The 16254-nt window shown below is 51.5% G+C and overlaps 1 protein-coding gene across 6 annotated transcripts in view; it reads right to left on the bottom strand.

The window, feature by feature from the left end:
- The window catches only part of SOX13 (SRY-box transcription factor 13), a 45159-nt gene that overhangs the window by 8406 nt on the left and 20499 nt on the right, over positions 1–16254 (bottom strand). For 4 of the 6 annotated variants that reach the window (XM_079928126.1, XM_079928129.1, XM_079928130.1 and 1 more), the window contains 5 exons: positions 3540–3738; positions 2242–2353; positions 2067–2153; positions 745–917; positions 247–315 (listed from right to left, as the gene is read on the bottom strand). In XM_079928126.1, the coding sequence (XP_079784252.1) occupies positions 247–315; positions 745–917; positions 2067–2153; positions 2242–2353; positions 3540–3737 (639 nt within the window). In that variant the 5' untranslated portion in view covers position 3738. Of the gene's footprint in view, positions 1–246; positions 316–744; positions 918–2066; positions 2154–2241; positions 2366–3539; positions 3739–16254 lie in introns of those variants that run through there. The other 2 variants (XM_079928127.1, XM_079928128.1) reach the window with 1 other exon arrangement.

Genomic DNA, 16254 nt, shown 5'->3' with positions numbered 1-16254 from the left:
GAGCTGCCCTCCTTAGGGTCATGCCTGAGTGGTTCTGCCAAGTCCACACTCCCTGCCTTTCCCTGTCTCCAGTACCTCTCCACACTGGTGTCAACCCCTCAAGCCCCTGCTCCCCCAGAGCCCAGCCCTCCCCCCGGCTACCTGGATCCCAGCACCCAGCCCTCCCCCATCTTTACCTGGATCCCAGCACCCAGCCCTCCCCACTCTTTACCTGGATCCCAGCACCCAGCCCTCCCCTCTTTTTACCTGGATCTGCTGCTGAAGGAGGTTGATCTTATGCTGCTGCTGAATCAGCTGTTGCTGCTGCTTGGCGATCTGGCAGAAGGAAAGAGTAGGTGATGGGAACACGCACCTTAGGCCCCAGGATCCCACCTCCCACAAGCCTTTGCGGCCCCATCCACACCCTGCCTCCCGTGCCTAGCGCAAGGACATGGAGGACAGCTGGACAGGGCAAGAAGCCGAACAGCCAACCCTCAGGATTTATTCTCCTTTTGTGGAGAGCTCACCCCTTCCTCAGAGACCAAAGATGAAGGCTAGGCAGGAAGCCGCCAGCTGCTTTTACTCAGAGCCCCGCAGCACCGCTCCACGCCCTGTCCCCTCACAAGGGCTGATGAACCGCCAGAGGTGGGAATGCCCAGCCCCTGCCCACGGCCCCCTCCCCGCCTGCCCCCACCATGCTCCGCTCTAGGCCCTGGACCAGACCCCCATCCCTGGAAAGAAAGCCAGACACCAAGCAGGGCCTACCTGCTCCTGCTGCTGCCGGGCCAGCTCCATCTGCTGCTGCTGCTTCTCAAAGAGCATAGCAGCCATGTTCTTCTGCTCGGAGTGGGCTGTCAGGAGCTGGTCCCGCAGGGTGGACAGCTGATGGATCATGACCAGCAGCTGGAGCTCCTTCTCTGCCAGGCTCTCCTGGGTCCCTGCTCCACAGTGAAGCAACCACCATTGAGAACTTTTGTTTGTTCATCTGTTACCGGTCCATCCGTACGACACTGAGCAATCGCTCTGCCCCAGGCCCCCGTCAGGGGCTGGACCACAGAGATGACTGAGATACAGTCCTTGCCCTGGAGGGGCCTCCTCACCTTGTCACCTGAAGGTCCCCACCATCACTCACCGATTCCAGGCCCTGGAAATGCTGACGGTGGGGCATCTCAGCCCTGGCCCACCTCTGGGATGTCCTCAAGTGCCCAGTGCCACTGGGTCAGGGTGGATAACTAACCCACTGGAGGGTGACACGCTTAGGCTTTGGAGCAAGACAGATCTGGGTTCAAATTCCCCTTTTAATTCATCCCTCCTGGGAGCTGCTGGACAAGCTACCAACTTCTCTGCACTTTCGTTTTTGAATATATAAATGAGCACAACGATCGACACTTCACAGGGTTGCTGGGAGGGTTAAAGGTATTGAATGTAAAGCTTAGTCCCGGATCTGGCACACGGTCCTCAACTAGCAATGTCAGTGCTTCCTTGTCTCTAATCCAGTTCATGTCAGATGCAGCAGTTACTCCTAAGTGCCAGGATGCAGACCATGTGCATCAGAATTACTCGGGGAGCCTATGAAAAATACAGATGCCCAGGCCCCCATCCTCTGGGGTTCTCATTCAGTAGGCAGGGGTGGAACCTGGGGATCTGCATTGGTTTAAAGATTCCTCTGGGAGTGTGATTAACCACACTGGGAAACTTATCACCCTGATGAACCTAGGCAACACTTTAATTCACTTAGTGAGGTCCTGGTGGCCTGGAATTAATTTCCAGCAGTGAAAGGGAATGTTCGGCTCATTTTATAGTGAGATCTGAGAAGTGGCTAAGACATCCCCAAGGTCTCAAGGGTCCCAGGGGATTTGATTCCCACCAGGCCTCTGCTGCATGGGAATAAGCCTAGTGCTTGGACCCCCCCGGGTGAGGGATGGTGCAGACCCCTAGGACCAGGCAGGAGCCAGAGTGGCACAGGCCAGGCGTGAGGGCACCAAGAGCCCCAGAAATTGCCCTACAGGCCTAGACTGCAGGGCCAGGCCTGGAGAAGGGAAAGGGGTTCAGACATCTGTCCCCTGCCCACCCATATGGGCCCTCACCTTTGACATCTTTGGTTTCCACACAGCTCCTTCCCAGAAACCTCTCCTTCCAGTCACTGGACAGCAGCTTCTCGATGGCCGGCACGACTGGAAGATACCAAAGGGCTAAGGAGTAACTGTCCTAACACCTCCCCACCCAGGCCCCCGTCCCTAACTAGGGCAGACGACGTCTTACCTTCTTTTAAATTTCGGTTGAAGTCCAGCTTCTCCTGGCTTCCAGAAGCAGCCTCAGAGCCTCCTGGTCTCTTGGGTTCTGGAGACCCATTGCTTTCCAGGGAGCTGCTGTCCTGTAAGACACACTGAATATCACTGTCACCCCCCAAGGGAATGGGGGCAGACTGCAGTGTGGGGGGCTGAGCGCCCCGGGGATGTGTATCCTAGGGGAACTCCAGAATCTACCCAGCCCCACCCTCCAGTAGGGCCCTCCCTTCCCACCTTCCCAACCTTTGCTCTGACTTGGCTTGATAGATTTGGTGAAAAGAACAAAAGGTTTAAAGACAAGAGACCTGGGCTCAGTGATTCACAAGGTGCTTGAGCCCACATGAGTCCCTGAACTTCTCTGAACCTGACCTCGGTCTTCCAAAAATGGAAATACTAATACGTCCCCTGCCATAGGATTGTTGCTGGGATCAAGGGAGATAATGCACGTGAATGAGGTTTGCCACTGCAGACTTAAGAGGCCAAAAGCCAGCTATTACTTATTACTCCCTTGTATGCACCTACCACTCCAGCCCCGCAGGTTACTCTCAAGGCCCCCACCCCACCCTCTTTAAGACATTGTCCCCTCTCTCCTCTTCTCATCTGAGTCCTCTCCATTCTTTAAGACCCAGCTTAAAGCCCTACTTATCCAGGAAGTCTTCCTCGATCACCACCCCTACCCCTTAGCCCCCTTTCACATACTCCTCCTGGCTGGATCCCTCCTCAGAGCCCTAAAACTCTCCTCATTTTCACTCATTTGGCTTTTGATTTGGTATTCCCTTTTCACATCTCTTGCATGGAATCATGGAATTTTTAAGAGCTGCAAGAATCTTCACCACTCATGTAGTTCAGCTCCTTCATTTTGAGGATGAGGAACCGTATTGTCTTTAATAGCAATTTAACTCTGGTTCAGTTAATAAGGCTGCTTTTCTCGAATCATATGAAAAAGCTACTAGATTATCTTTAAGCCAGCCTGTGAGCATGTGTGTCCTATTTCTCAACTAGTCTTCAAGGGTAAGGACTGGTCACACATAGGTGAGCAGTTCATATCAGGTGAGTGAGGGCAGAAGTGAGTTCATGTCCCGCTCTGACAGGTAGCCTGACCCACCCACCCACCTAAGTCTTGCCCCAGAGGAGAATGCTTCTGCCTGCCCCTCTGCCCAGCTAGGCTGGTGGGTGCCTGCTCTACCCACTAGGGGAAAGGGCACAGGCATAGGAGCTACAGAGGCGGGGTGGGGACACTGACCCAGGAACCCCTAGGAGAGTGCTGGGCACCTGGGCTGGAGCTGGAGGGTCAGCGCCATCCTGTGGGGCCCGGGCTGGATCTCCGGGCTGGGGTTCAGCTGCGGTGGCCAAGCCCTGGGGGGCCTCGTGGCAGGGCTCCTTCTTCCCCTCTGACTTGACAGTACAGTTCACCATGGTGCCAACGTCATCCAGGGCCAGCTGGGCAGAGCCAGGGCTTCTCATGGACATCCTGAGGGAGAAGGGGCAGAGGGAGGGAGGCGAGTCCTGAACCCCGAGGCAGTGACTGTTCCCCCAGACCCAAAGAGGTACACTCATGCAAAAGGCAAGCTTCCATTTGGAACTCACTGTGACAAACCGGAAAAGATTCTTGTCCCCCCCACCCACCCACCTTTTTTTTTTTTTTTAACAGAAAGGTCTAGAGAAGACTGGGCCAACATTTGGCATGCCCTGCCTGTTGCAGTGTTGGAACTAGTGGGCTGATGGGTCTCCCTGAGAAGCCTAGAGATTGTCAACTGGCTCCTTCTGAGCCCAACAAAGCCAAGATCATATATACAGTACGTGTCTGTGTGTGTTTGTGTATGTACGTACTTGTAATTAGTTACCAAAATTTAAAAATCAAGAGATATCCCATAAAACTCTGGATTTGAACTTCTCTTGAAGTTGGTCTGTGGCAACAATTGGCTGGAATTGAGCAGCAGTTACTCTCTATGAACAGGCCAGTTCGCCCTACTCTCCACCACTCCCTCCTACTCCCCAAAAGGGAAACCAAGTATCAACTACCCTATACACTTACTCTTTGTTTTCCTTAGAGTAGAGGCAAGATAAAAGTGAACTATTTGGAACAATTTCTTATATCCGTGTATCTATCTACCAAAAGTGAGGAATGAAGTAAGCTGAGAGATGAGTAGCTTTCAGAAAAATATTTTCTTATATTAGAGTCTCTCAATTAGAGTCTGGCCCCTGTAGGCCTCTGTAGTCCCTGGTGTAATATACGCAGAGACTGCATCCCCTGCCTCCTGTTGCTGACATCCCACTGCGTGGGATCACTACATAGACGAGCAGGATCCTGGGAGTAGTTTTCAGTGGTTATGTCAAGCTCAAGGTCAGAGTAGCAGTTGCCCAGAGCTCACTTGCTCACCCTCCAAAGTGACCGGGAAAAGACAGGTGGGGACACACAGCAGGTTCCAAGTATGCATGGGTCTTGCCTCAGCTACTTCACTAGCTGCTGAGTGACCTTGGGCAAGTTACTTGACCTTTCCACACCTGTTTCCTCATCTGTAAAATGGGTGGTGTGAGGGCTATGAATTGATATTTACAAGGTGTTTAGAATAATGCTTTGTACTAGTAAGCACCGAAGTAGCCTTTGTTAAAGCACTGCTGGGTGGAATGCAGCACAAGGACAAGAGCCTCAACATAGCTGGGGGGGGGTGGGCGTGGGAGGCTTGTTTGAAAGACAAAGTCATGGGTCACCCACAGATCAGAAATTCTGTGGTGAGGAGGGCATGGATCTGTTTGCACAAGCCCTCCAGGTGATTCTGATACATACTAGTTTGAAAAGCACTGTTAAATAAAAATTTTTTTAAACTTTGCTTACATGGGCATTAAATTTTTAGGAGGGGAGTGTAAGGCAAAAACTATATATAGTAAAACATCCCTTAAATTAAACTGCAGGTGCAGTATAACATTTGTATATTACATCAACTGTGTAATAAAATGTTTCTTGTAATGTATAACGAATGATGCAACGTGCCATGTACAATAGATGTATACACTGTGTACAATACATGTACAGTATTTCACATGAAATAACTTAATGTGTTTGATTTGATGCCATCCTACAGATCAGACGAGACTAAACTCTCCCTCCACTTTCAAAGGGCAGGGTGCCCTGGGGGCTGGCGTGGGACTCAGGACAGGGCACTGCAGGATGAGCAGAGGAGACATACGTCAGCCCAGGAGAAGACACCCCAGCCCAGCTCACCCTGAGGCTTTAGGGTGCAGCTCTGGGTCCCCTCCCACCACCCAGGGACCCGGAGAGTGGCCAGGAAGCAGGCGCTCGGCCCATCCGGGCACAGGGAGGGGCGCAGAGCCAGGCCCCGAGCAGGGGGGCTGGGCGTGGGGGAGGGGAAGTCGGGGAGTGGTATTATCCTGAAGCTGAGGGCAGCAATTACATAACAAACAAACCCGGGGCTCAAGCTGTGAATTAATCAAACCGCTGAAAATAAAACCTTCCTCTCAGGAACTTCAGACAAAAGAAATGAAAACAACCAGGCTGGCTGGAAAATAAAAGACAGCAGCGCTGAAATGGGGACAAAAGGAAACCAGACAATAGGGTGTTGGACAAAGGCAATAAAGCCAAAGGAAGTGTGACAGGCGAACAATGCGGGCCTGTGGGCTTCTGATCCCCGGCCGCCTCCGCGCCGCGGGCCCACACCCACCAAGCCACTGCGCCCGCCAAGCCGCCGGGTGGCCTCCTCGCTCGGGACTGGGGTCCTGAGGGCTTTCTCCTCCCGGCGGTCCCAACTTCATGGCCTTCCAGCGCCTACCTCAAAGCCTTTCTTCCCACTGCAGCCCAGAGACCCCGGAGGCAGCCGCAGGGCGCACAGTTAAGGGAGCGTCGGACACCGGGCTGGGCCCCCAGCGACAGCCGCCCACCCAGAGCTGCGGACCCGCTGTGCATCCCCCCAGCTGAAGGCGGAGGCAGAGGAGACGATGATCTGCCCTAATGAACTCCAGGACCGCAATGCTCAGGACCGTGGCCACTTGCCACGCGGCTGCTGAGCACCTGTACCACGGCCGGTCCCAATGCAAACGTGCTAAGTACAAACTACATCCCTACTTTGGAAGGGTTAGTACAAAAACAGAATGTAAAACAGCTCATTAATAACTGGTTGTTGATTACACGTTGAAATTACACTTTGGATACTGTTGGGTTAAATAGATACATTGTTAAAATTCGTTTCACCTGTTTCTTTTTGCACTTCTTATTGTAGCTACGAGAAAACATTAAAAGTATATATGTGAGGACTTCCCTGGCAGTCCAGTGTTTATTAAAGACTGCCTTCCAGTGCAGGGGGTGCGGGTTCAATCCCTGGTTGGGGAGCTAAGATCCCACATGCCTTGTGGCCAAAAAAACCAAAACATAAAATGGAAGCAATATTGCAACAAATTCAATAAAGGTTTTAAAACTGGTCCACATTAAAAGAAAGTCTTTAAAAAATTATATAAGTGGCTCACATTATATTTCTGTTGTAGCAGTGCTGCACTAAGACATCTCCTCCCTTTGAGCTTGATGGCCTTTTCTACCCACACTTAACCCCCAAGAGTACTTCCACCTGGGTACTGGGATTATCTTTATTTGGGAAGCCTACCTCCTGGAGCTCCCAACCGCTCACCCTGGCTTCTGGCACAGCACCTGGTAACAAAGAAAACGGCTCCTGGTGACCAGCCAAGGTAGCGTGGAGGTGTCAGTCTGTTCACCAGGGCGTGGTACCCACCAGACAACCCTGCCAGACCCTGCTAGCAGCCCAGACAAGGGCCCTTCATTCCCACAGGCGCCTGGCTCTACTTCAGGCACTGGCACTGGCTCTCCCTTGGTCCCCTCTCTGGACCCACTGGTTTATGGAGAAGCAACAGCCCAGGCTTGATGCAGAGTGCATGCAGGCTTTTGGGTTCAACAGTCTGGATTCAAATCCATGCTTTGCCACCAGCTGACTTGTGTGACCTTGGGAAGTTAACTCTGAGCCTCCATCTCCTAATCCACATAATGGGTGTAATAATCCACGTCACAGGTGTCCATGAACATTTAATGATACAGGGTGAGCACCCACTAAGTTGTCATATAGCCCAGGATGCTCCTAGAGCCAGGTGGTTGAGAGAAAAGTCTCTGGGGTCAGATAGACCTGAGTCCATTTGAATCCCAACTCTGATTACTTAATTGCTGTGCAACGGTGGCCACGTGACATAACCTCTCTAAACCCCAGTTTCCTCCTCAGTGAAATGGGAATAAAAACCCCCTGTATGGGGCTTCCCTGGTGGCGCAGTGGTTGAGAGTCCGCCTGCCGATGCAGGGGATGCGGGTTCGTGCCCTGGTCCAGTAAGGTCCCACAAGCAGTGGAGCGGCTGGGCCCGTGAGCCATGGCCGCTGAGCCTGCGCGTCCGGAGCCTGTGCTCCGCAACGGGAGAGGCCGCAACAGTGAGAGGCCCGCGTACCGCAAAAAAAACAAAACAAAAAAAAAACCTGTATGAAGGGATGAGCCTTCCATTTAACACTCCAGACCCTATGAGATGTGACTGTTTTACATTCTCTTGGCACCCTGAATCTTGGCCTTCAAAGTACTTTTCACAGTTGGTAATGATACCTTCACATGTTTTATTTCTGACTCGCCCTGTAGCCTGAGAACCCATCCAACCTCACACTGTGGAAAGGTCCTTGTCTTTGCTCTTCATTGTAGCCCCAGAGTCTAGCACAGTGCCTGGAACATACAGGTGCTCAATAAATCCTTGTACAACACTCAGAGAATTTAATACAGTTCAGCAGCTCAGCACAAGGCAGACCTGAATGCATAGTAAGTGACAGCTATTATTACCATCATTATTAGATAGATGTTGCTCTCTGTGGTTTATTTCCCACATCTCCACCTCCCACACCCAGTTATCCTCAGCTGCATCTTCCTTGCATCTAAGTTCTTCCTATGAGTGACCCAAATCTCCCAGTAGCAAAGCAAGTCCATTTCCTTTTGTTCCTACCTTGGGACAGGTAAGAAACATTTTCCACACCACCTTTTGAATTTAAAGACCCTGTTGGAGTCTTCCCTTAAGTCTCTTCCAGAGACTTAAAAAAAAATTCCCTTATTACCCTTTCCCTACAAAGCATGCTCCATGCTTCAATCATACACATGGTTTTTCAGGAGGTTTTAAGGTCAGCAGCCACATCCTCCCCTCTCCCCAGACGCCCAGAAGTCAAAGACTCTTTTAGTACACAGGAGATGTGAATTACTGGGCTCCACCAGTTCCCACCCAGGTCCTGGTCAGAGGCCACAAGCCCACAGGACTCTCCAGTGGGACTCTCACTCGGGTGGAAGTGCTCCCATGTACCCAATCTCCTCCCTCTCACCCAGCCTTACTCATATTTTATAAATGGGAAAACTGAGGCCCAGAGAGGTCAAGTTCATGTGGCTTGTTTGGGCAGTACTGTTTCAGGAATACAGAGTCAGAAGACCTTCAACCAGCTGGGACATGGAACAGTATTCCTGCTCTGCCTTCCCTGCCATCCGGGGAACCTAACCCATAGACCCTCTGCTGTCTTCTTCTCCTTGGCCTTACCTCACCTGAGCATCTGTAGGAGGTGAAGGCCCCTAGGGAGAGAGGGCTCTGGCCAGCCTCAACCTGGATGCCGCAGCGTCTTGAGTCTCTGAGCTGATGGCTTTGAGGCCCTGGGCCCCCAAATCCAGTGCCTAGGACAAGGCATAGAGAGATGCCTGCCCTCCACAGAGGGCCAATGGCTCAAAGCACGGTTCTTATGCAACAAAGCAGACTACAGGTGCTGATCTCCTTTTTCTCCTCCCCACAACCAACCCTCTCCCAGCTCCTCTGACCCCCACCCACCCCAGGCGCACACACACCAAGCCCCTTTCTCCCCCAGACAAATCACCAGCCACTTCCTCTTCCAATCAGCCAACAACAACCCAGCTGGACTGGAATCAAAGGGCTTCTTACTCTCAGACCTTTCTCCCTCCACAACGACAGCCCTTCCCCCCCATAAATATCTAGATACAGATAAAGATAGAGATAAATTCTAGTCATCGGAGCATGACAGGTGACTCAGACCCAGGGGTACAGGAAGACAGTCTGAACAGACAGGCAGACCCTCCCAGGAGAGCCAATGACAACACTTCTCCACCAGGCACACACCTAACCTCTCTACTGAGACTCCCACTCCCAAGCTGACCCTGAGCAGGTGGTGCCGAGGGGCACTGCCAGGGAGAGAACCATGTGGCAGAGAAGGGCAGGGCCTGAGTCCCAGGGGAATGTCACTTCCTTTCAAAGCCCCAGAGAGCTGAGAGCCTCAGGCAGCCCTAACAATAGCCTGAGGCGTGGGTGCCCAGAACAGTGCCCCGGTGCCACATCCTGCCATTCTTCTCCCAGGCCGCACCCTGCCACCCTTCCTGGCTACGCCCGATCCTATCTCTGCTGTTTACTCAGAGCTGAGAGCTGGGCTGGCTGCACGCTTGGAACAAAGCTTTCCTGAGAGGCCCCCTCACCCTCTCCGGCCTCTGTGGGCCCTTGGGGTATCAGATCCATGGCGTGGCCCAGCCTGGTCTAGCCCTGCTCAGGCGGAGGCCACAGCCAACACCCCCCGTTCCTGGGCTGTTTCTGGGCTGATCAAGTGGCTACGACCAGCCAGACTGAGGCTTGCTGAACCCCCAAAGAGCTCCTGTCCTCCCAGTCAGCAGGAGAAGGCAGCCTCCCCCGCACCTCTGGCCCAGAAGCCCAGCTCCAGACAGAGCCTTGGTAGCCCCCAAGACTGAGCTGACAGCCCAAGGCACGAAGTGCTGAAGAAGCTGAGGAGAAACTAGCCGTGCCGTTCCCATTCACAGCCCCATCTGAGTCTTCTCTTCCTGGAGAGTCCAGGAAGAGACAGAGAGGGCAGCGTGGAAGGACTGCTGAGGCTCCCAACAGGATGAGTGCCTGCCCCACGGGCCTGGGTGAAATTTAGGAGGTAAACTGTGTCTCCAGGATTCCCTTCTCTGGGGGCCCTCCTGCCTGCACCCGATGCTGTCTCCAGCCCCTCCCAAGCCCCATCAGCAGCCCACCCACAATGCTAGGAAGCAGCCACAGTCCTGGCCTTACCTCCCAGTGGCCAGGTCCAAGCCTACGTCCTGGATTCAGGAGTGTCTGGCCTTTTACACGAGCAGTGCCCAGCCCAGAGCAGGCACACAGCAGAAGTGGTGCAGCCGAGGCCGACTGGCCTTGTCAGAGGCCTCCCTTCTGGGACAGCCCTGAACATTAACCAAAGGGAAAGCACGACAAAGAGCATGCAGTGACAGAACACCCACGTGGCTGAGAGCACTGGGTGAGGAGCTCGCCACTCATTTTTCCCACCCAACCAAGGCCCGGTGGAGCCATCTGAACTCAGGCCTCACTGATGCCCAAACGCATGTCTTTTCATCTGTCGGCTGGTGCCCTGGCTGCTCTTCCTCTACCCCAGATAACAGGATCCGGTCTAGCAAAGATAGATCTGCCACTGCCTTTGCTGCTTACAGGATTCTAGTTGTTTTTGACTTGAGTCATGGCCAAGGAAGAATTAATCGAAAGAAACCAAGGCAACTTTGGAAACTTGGGGGAAAGATTCAACCTCTGAAAACCTTAGCTTCTTCATTGTAAAATGGAAATTCCAATACCTACTTTGTGATTAGAAGGTAATCACAAGCTTAGAGAATCTGGTACAGAATATATGTTCAGGGAAGGAGAGACGAAGAGACACCTAAAGCAAGGAGGCTGTCTTTCCCTCCCTACCCCCAGAGCACCCAGAGTGAGACACCTATCCCTGAATGTCCCTGGCTTTCCAGAGGCTGGCAGGTGTGTGTGACCCTCTGGCATTGCTGGGAGTCATCCTGATACGGCTAGAAGAACTGGGTTTTATTGTCACCCAGACCTGTGTTTGAAGCCTGGCTCCACCATATACTACTGTGTGACTATGGGCAAGTTTCAGTTTCTCCATCACTAAAATGGAACAAATAATAACTATTTCGTAGAATTATTGAGAAGACTGAATGTGATGTTTGTAAAAAACAAAAAAAATGTTTGCTCACTGAACCCTCTCATTCACCTTTTGGGGAAGCCTCCCCCACCCCTGCATGCCAAACACGCAGAAGACCCACACCCAAAGGACAACTGGAAGTGTCATCTTCTTCCATCTCCACCTGTCCCCTGTAGGTCCCCCTCTCTTTGGCGCTGTTTCACTACCCTGCTTAGGTTGTCTGCGTGTTCTGTCGGTGTCCCCAACCACCCTGAAATCTCCCCTGGCCGGTGCCTACACTGAGCCAGACACCCAGGCCACGCTTAGTGCAGACAGGCTGAAAGGACCTGAATTTGCCCAGGAAACCCACATCCTCAGTGCCACGGCCTACCTGACCAACCCCCCGTGCCTTCCCTTCCCGATGGCACTGAAGTTCTGCAGACCCTCACAAGCTCCCTCATCTCCTCCAGAGCCGGAGCTCGAGGGTAAAGTGTTGTTCCATTAACCCCTGCCATCCCCTGCCAACCCCAGGAGGGGACAGGAGGTTTGAGACTAGAAGAATGACTGCAGAGGGGGAAAAGGACAAGTGGGAGTGGCCTGTGAACACCAGGCTGAACAAAGTCTCATCTTTGCAGACATCCCTTTTGTTGGGGCTGGTGTGGGCCGAGCAGCATTTGGCTTCTGCTTGGTGACAAGTCCAAGCCACGTGGACTAGGTAGGCTCTCAGGGTCTATGGTGACACGGAGGCTCTGGAGACAGGCACAGTCAGTTCAAACCCCAGCAGCCCTCTAACTAGTGGCATGGACAGGCCGACTTATTCAACTCTCCAAACCTACTACTTTCTTTATAAATGTGATCAGTAATATATACCCACTAGTGTGGTTGTGAGGAGTAAACAACATAACAGGCAAAGGCCAGTGCCTGAACACAGCCGTGCTAAACAGCTGTAACCGGCATAACCATTGTAATCTGGAGCTGGGGGTGACGGCTGAGAGGTGGAGAGTCAGCCAGTTCCTCGCTGCTCCAAGAGGGAGCCCAGTGAATACTTGAGACTTAACCTCTACACACCTCAGATTCTTTATCTGCAAAGGGGACCAACAATAGCTACTTCTCGTGGTTGTTGGAGAGTTAATAAGTATTGTATATAAAATACTAGGGCTTCCCTGGTGGCGCAGTGGTTGAGAGTCCGCCTGCCGATGCAGGGGACACGGGTTCGTGCCCCAGTCTGGGAAGATCCCACATGCCGCGCAGTGGCTGGGCCCATGAGCCATGGCCGCTGAGCCTGCGCGTCCGGAGCCTGTGCTCCGCAACGGGAAAGGCCACAACAGTGAGAGGCCCGCGTACCACAAAAAAAAAAAAAAAATACTAGTGCAATGCCTGGCACAAAGCAGACTGGCACTTAGAGTGTTGTTATCATGATTGAATGAATGAATGATTGTGCTTCCAGGGAACTTCTGCCGGCCAGAGCACTCTGCCCCAAGCCAGTGAACGTTGTGAAGGTCCTTCTTAAAGGTATTTCAAATACCAGCCTCCACACATCTGCGAGCCCACAGCCCCTTCTCAAAGTGGGCACCTTCACACCACATCCTCAGGTCCCTGAGGGCTCAGGAAAAGTATCTGGTTCCTTCCCTACTTCTCCCTCTTCCTGCCTCAGCCAGCCACTGCAGGGGCAGGGGAAATGGGGCAGCGATCAAGATGGGTAAGTGGTACAAGAAAGAGGAGTCAATAGATGCCAGTCACCAAGAAAGGCCACCAGGCAAGTGCTGACAGGACACGGTCTTGACCCAGAAGTTCAGCACGCAATTAATCAGCAAATACACTTGGCCTCATCTTCTCCTCCCTGGGATGTACCTCCCTAAGGTTCCATAAAAGATACACCTTGAGGGGAGGTCTGGGGGCTTCCAGAGGGGTTTGAGCATCCAGCTCCCCAGCTTGGGCAGACAATGGAGGAACAAGGTGGCTGGCAGCACCGCAGTCATCATGGCCGAGGCCCATGGGTTGAACCGGGCGGGGCCCGTGGCCTGAACTGGGACGCATTAGCCTCACCTTAGGGCACCCTGCTCAGGTCTGCTGCTTCCCCCATAGCCTCCCCTTCCCCCAACCCAGGGTTTCTGCGCGGGATGCCACCTGTGCCTTATGAAAACCTAATCACCACCATCTCCCCCAAGACAAGCTCACTCATGGGAAAGCCCAGTTGAGCAGCTCTTACTCAAGCAGCATTCATTCTTCCAGTGAACAAAGTGTTCCGTTCTGTTTCTCTGCAAAGTCCATGTTTCCTCTCCCATTATCTACCACATCGGCACACAAGCCTGCCACAAAAGATTTCTTCTTTCTTTTTGTTATTTTCATGGTCCCCTTTATTTATGAGTGGTTGTTTTTTCTTGGCTTTGGCTCCTTTTCGAAAGGGCAGGGGAGCAAGGGGAGGAGAACCGTTTCATAGTCTTTGATTTCATCTAAAATGCTCATCAAACAATCCCCAAAGCAGCCAGCCTGCACCCTAGTCTGCCTGGGACTCCAACTTCCAGCACCAGCACCCTTTGGACACTGAGGCAGAAAAGAGCTAGATCTGGCGAAGGGGTGGGGTATGGTATGATTCTGGGAGGGACCTTGACATCTGGAGCCCCCAATGGTAATAATAATAAAATAACAATGGTGACATTCAAAGTATTTAACAACTGAATGACGGGCACTAACCAGTGAGATAGGACTCTTGGGACAATCAGATGAGTTGGCAGATGCCAGACACACACTACCGGTTGCCACTCTGGTGTGTACCCCTCTGATCATAGCTAACATTTTCTGAGCACTGTTTGAATCACTTTAATCGATCTTCACCATAACCATCTGAGGTAGATGATATTATGATCTCCATTTTACAGATGGAGAAACTGAGGCGCAGAGGTGATCTGAGCCCGGGCCGTCTAGCGTCAGAATCCACCTCTCAACCAGACATCAGGAATCAGGCACACAATAAGCTAAGGGTACGGACAGGCATTAGCTCTTTTAATACTTGCCCCAGCCCTGTGAAATAGTTACTGTTATCTGTTTTACCGATGAGGACACAAAGGCTTAAGGAGGCTAAGCTACTGCCAGTGAGTAGAGTGAGCAGGACACTGACCCAGAAACTGGCTGTCGAGTCCTTTCTTTCAAGCACTGGATTACACTGGCTTCTCTTCCACTTGTTTGAGGTCCCAAGAGCCATGGAAAATCATCACCTGGAGCCTGAATCACCAGGCCCTCAACCCCAACCTCTGCTGGCCGTCTGCTGCTCTCATGATGCGGGGTCAAGGGACCCAAGCAGGTCCTGGCTCAGTTGATGTTAGAAAAGTCAAAGGCAAACGCCACATGCAGACATCAAATGACTCAAAGCCAGGGTCCTAACATAGCATCCTCCAAGTGAGTTCAGGGCAGCACTGGAGGGCGCAGGGCTGCCTCAGTCCCTGAGCTCCCTAAGCTATCACCTCTTCTTTGTTTCCTGGCCATCCTTCCTTGGCCTCTACCCCAACACCTCCGCTCCCTCTCCCTTAGCTTCTCACCAACAGCAGCGAGCAGAGCTGTGCACTTCACAGACGCCCCCAACATATGTTCCTAACTATTGTTGCAGTCATCTTATTTTATCAGTTTTTTTCTGACTCTAAAAGGAATGTGTACTCATTGTAGAAAATCTGCAAATTTAGAATAACATAAAGAAGACAAAAAGAAATTAAAGTCACTTCCCATTAATCCAGAGGTGGCAACTGATAACAATTTGGCCTCTTTCCATCAAATATTTTTCCTGTGTGTCGTTTTCTTTTTCATCATTCAGCTCATCAGCAAGCTTTTGTACTATACCCCCCCCCACACACACACTTAATAGTATATCAGGGGAAGTTTTCATGTTACTAAAAAATGGAAATTATTTAAAATTCTTTAGGGAATTCCCTGGCGGTCCAGTGGTCAGGACTCCTCGCTCTCACTGCCGAGGGCCCAGGTTGGATCCCTGGTCAGGGAACTAAAATCCCACAAGCCGCACAGCCAAGAAAAAGAAAAAAAAGAAAGAAAGGAAAATTCTTCATGAAGTCATTTGTAATGGTTGCCCATCTCTTCAGTGGCTGTACCATAATTTACTTTATCCAATGCCCATAGTTAAAACAATCCAACTCTTTAAATCTCATACTACTGAAACCTCCTCTTCACCCACAAGGTCATCTACCCTCCAGGTACTTCTGGTGGGCCAGGGCCATTCTGCTCCCATGACAGACGGGAAGGAAAGGGCCCTGACAAACAGCAGACAGAGCAAGGTAGCAGAAGGACCTCACCTGCCTCTTTTTTTTTTTTAATTTTTAAATTTTTAATCGAAGTATAGTTGATTTACAATGTTGTGTTAGTTTCGGGTGTATAGCAAAGTGATTCAGTTATACATATATATATTCCCTTATAGGTTATTACAAAATATTGAGTATAGTTCTCTGTGCTATACAGTAGGTCCTTGTTGGTTATCTATTTTATATTTTGTAGTGTGTATATGTTAATCCGAACTCCTAATTTATACCCCCTCCCCTCACCTGCCTCCTCTTGATGGGACAAGTATGTAGCAAAAGGAGTACAGGATGGAATATGGAGGCTGTGACAGAGGCCCGGAAGCGTGGGCCCAGGGCCTGACTGCTTCTGCAATGGGGAGGACACGTCTCAACATTTCTCGGGGCCTGACTTCCCCATAAAAAGTTGGAGAACCACAATGAGATGCCACTTCACACCCATTATGATGGTATTGTTTTTAAGAAAAGAAAAAGCAAAAAGAAGTATTGCCAAGGATGCAGACAATTGCTGGTGGGAATGCGAAACGATACAGCTGCTGTGGAAAACAATATGGTGGTTTCTCAAAAACTGAAACATAGAATAACCATATGATCCAGCAATTCCCCTTCTGGGTGTTACCCAAAGGAGGGGAAGCAGGGCCTTGAAGGATGTTGCACACCTGTGCTCATACAGCATTATTCACAATAGCCAAAAGGTGGAAACAAC

Source organism: Stenella coeruleoalba (assembly GCF_951394435.1).
Source record: "Stenella coeruleoalba genome assembly, chromosome: 1".
In the NCBI taxonomy this organism is placed as follows: domain Eukaryota; kingdom Metazoa; phylum Chordata; class Mammalia; order Artiodactyla; family Delphinidae; genus Stenella; species Stenella coeruleoalba.
The sequence above is the reverse complement of the archived record's forward strand: the minus strand, read 5'-3'. Positions and strand labels throughout refer to the sequence as shown.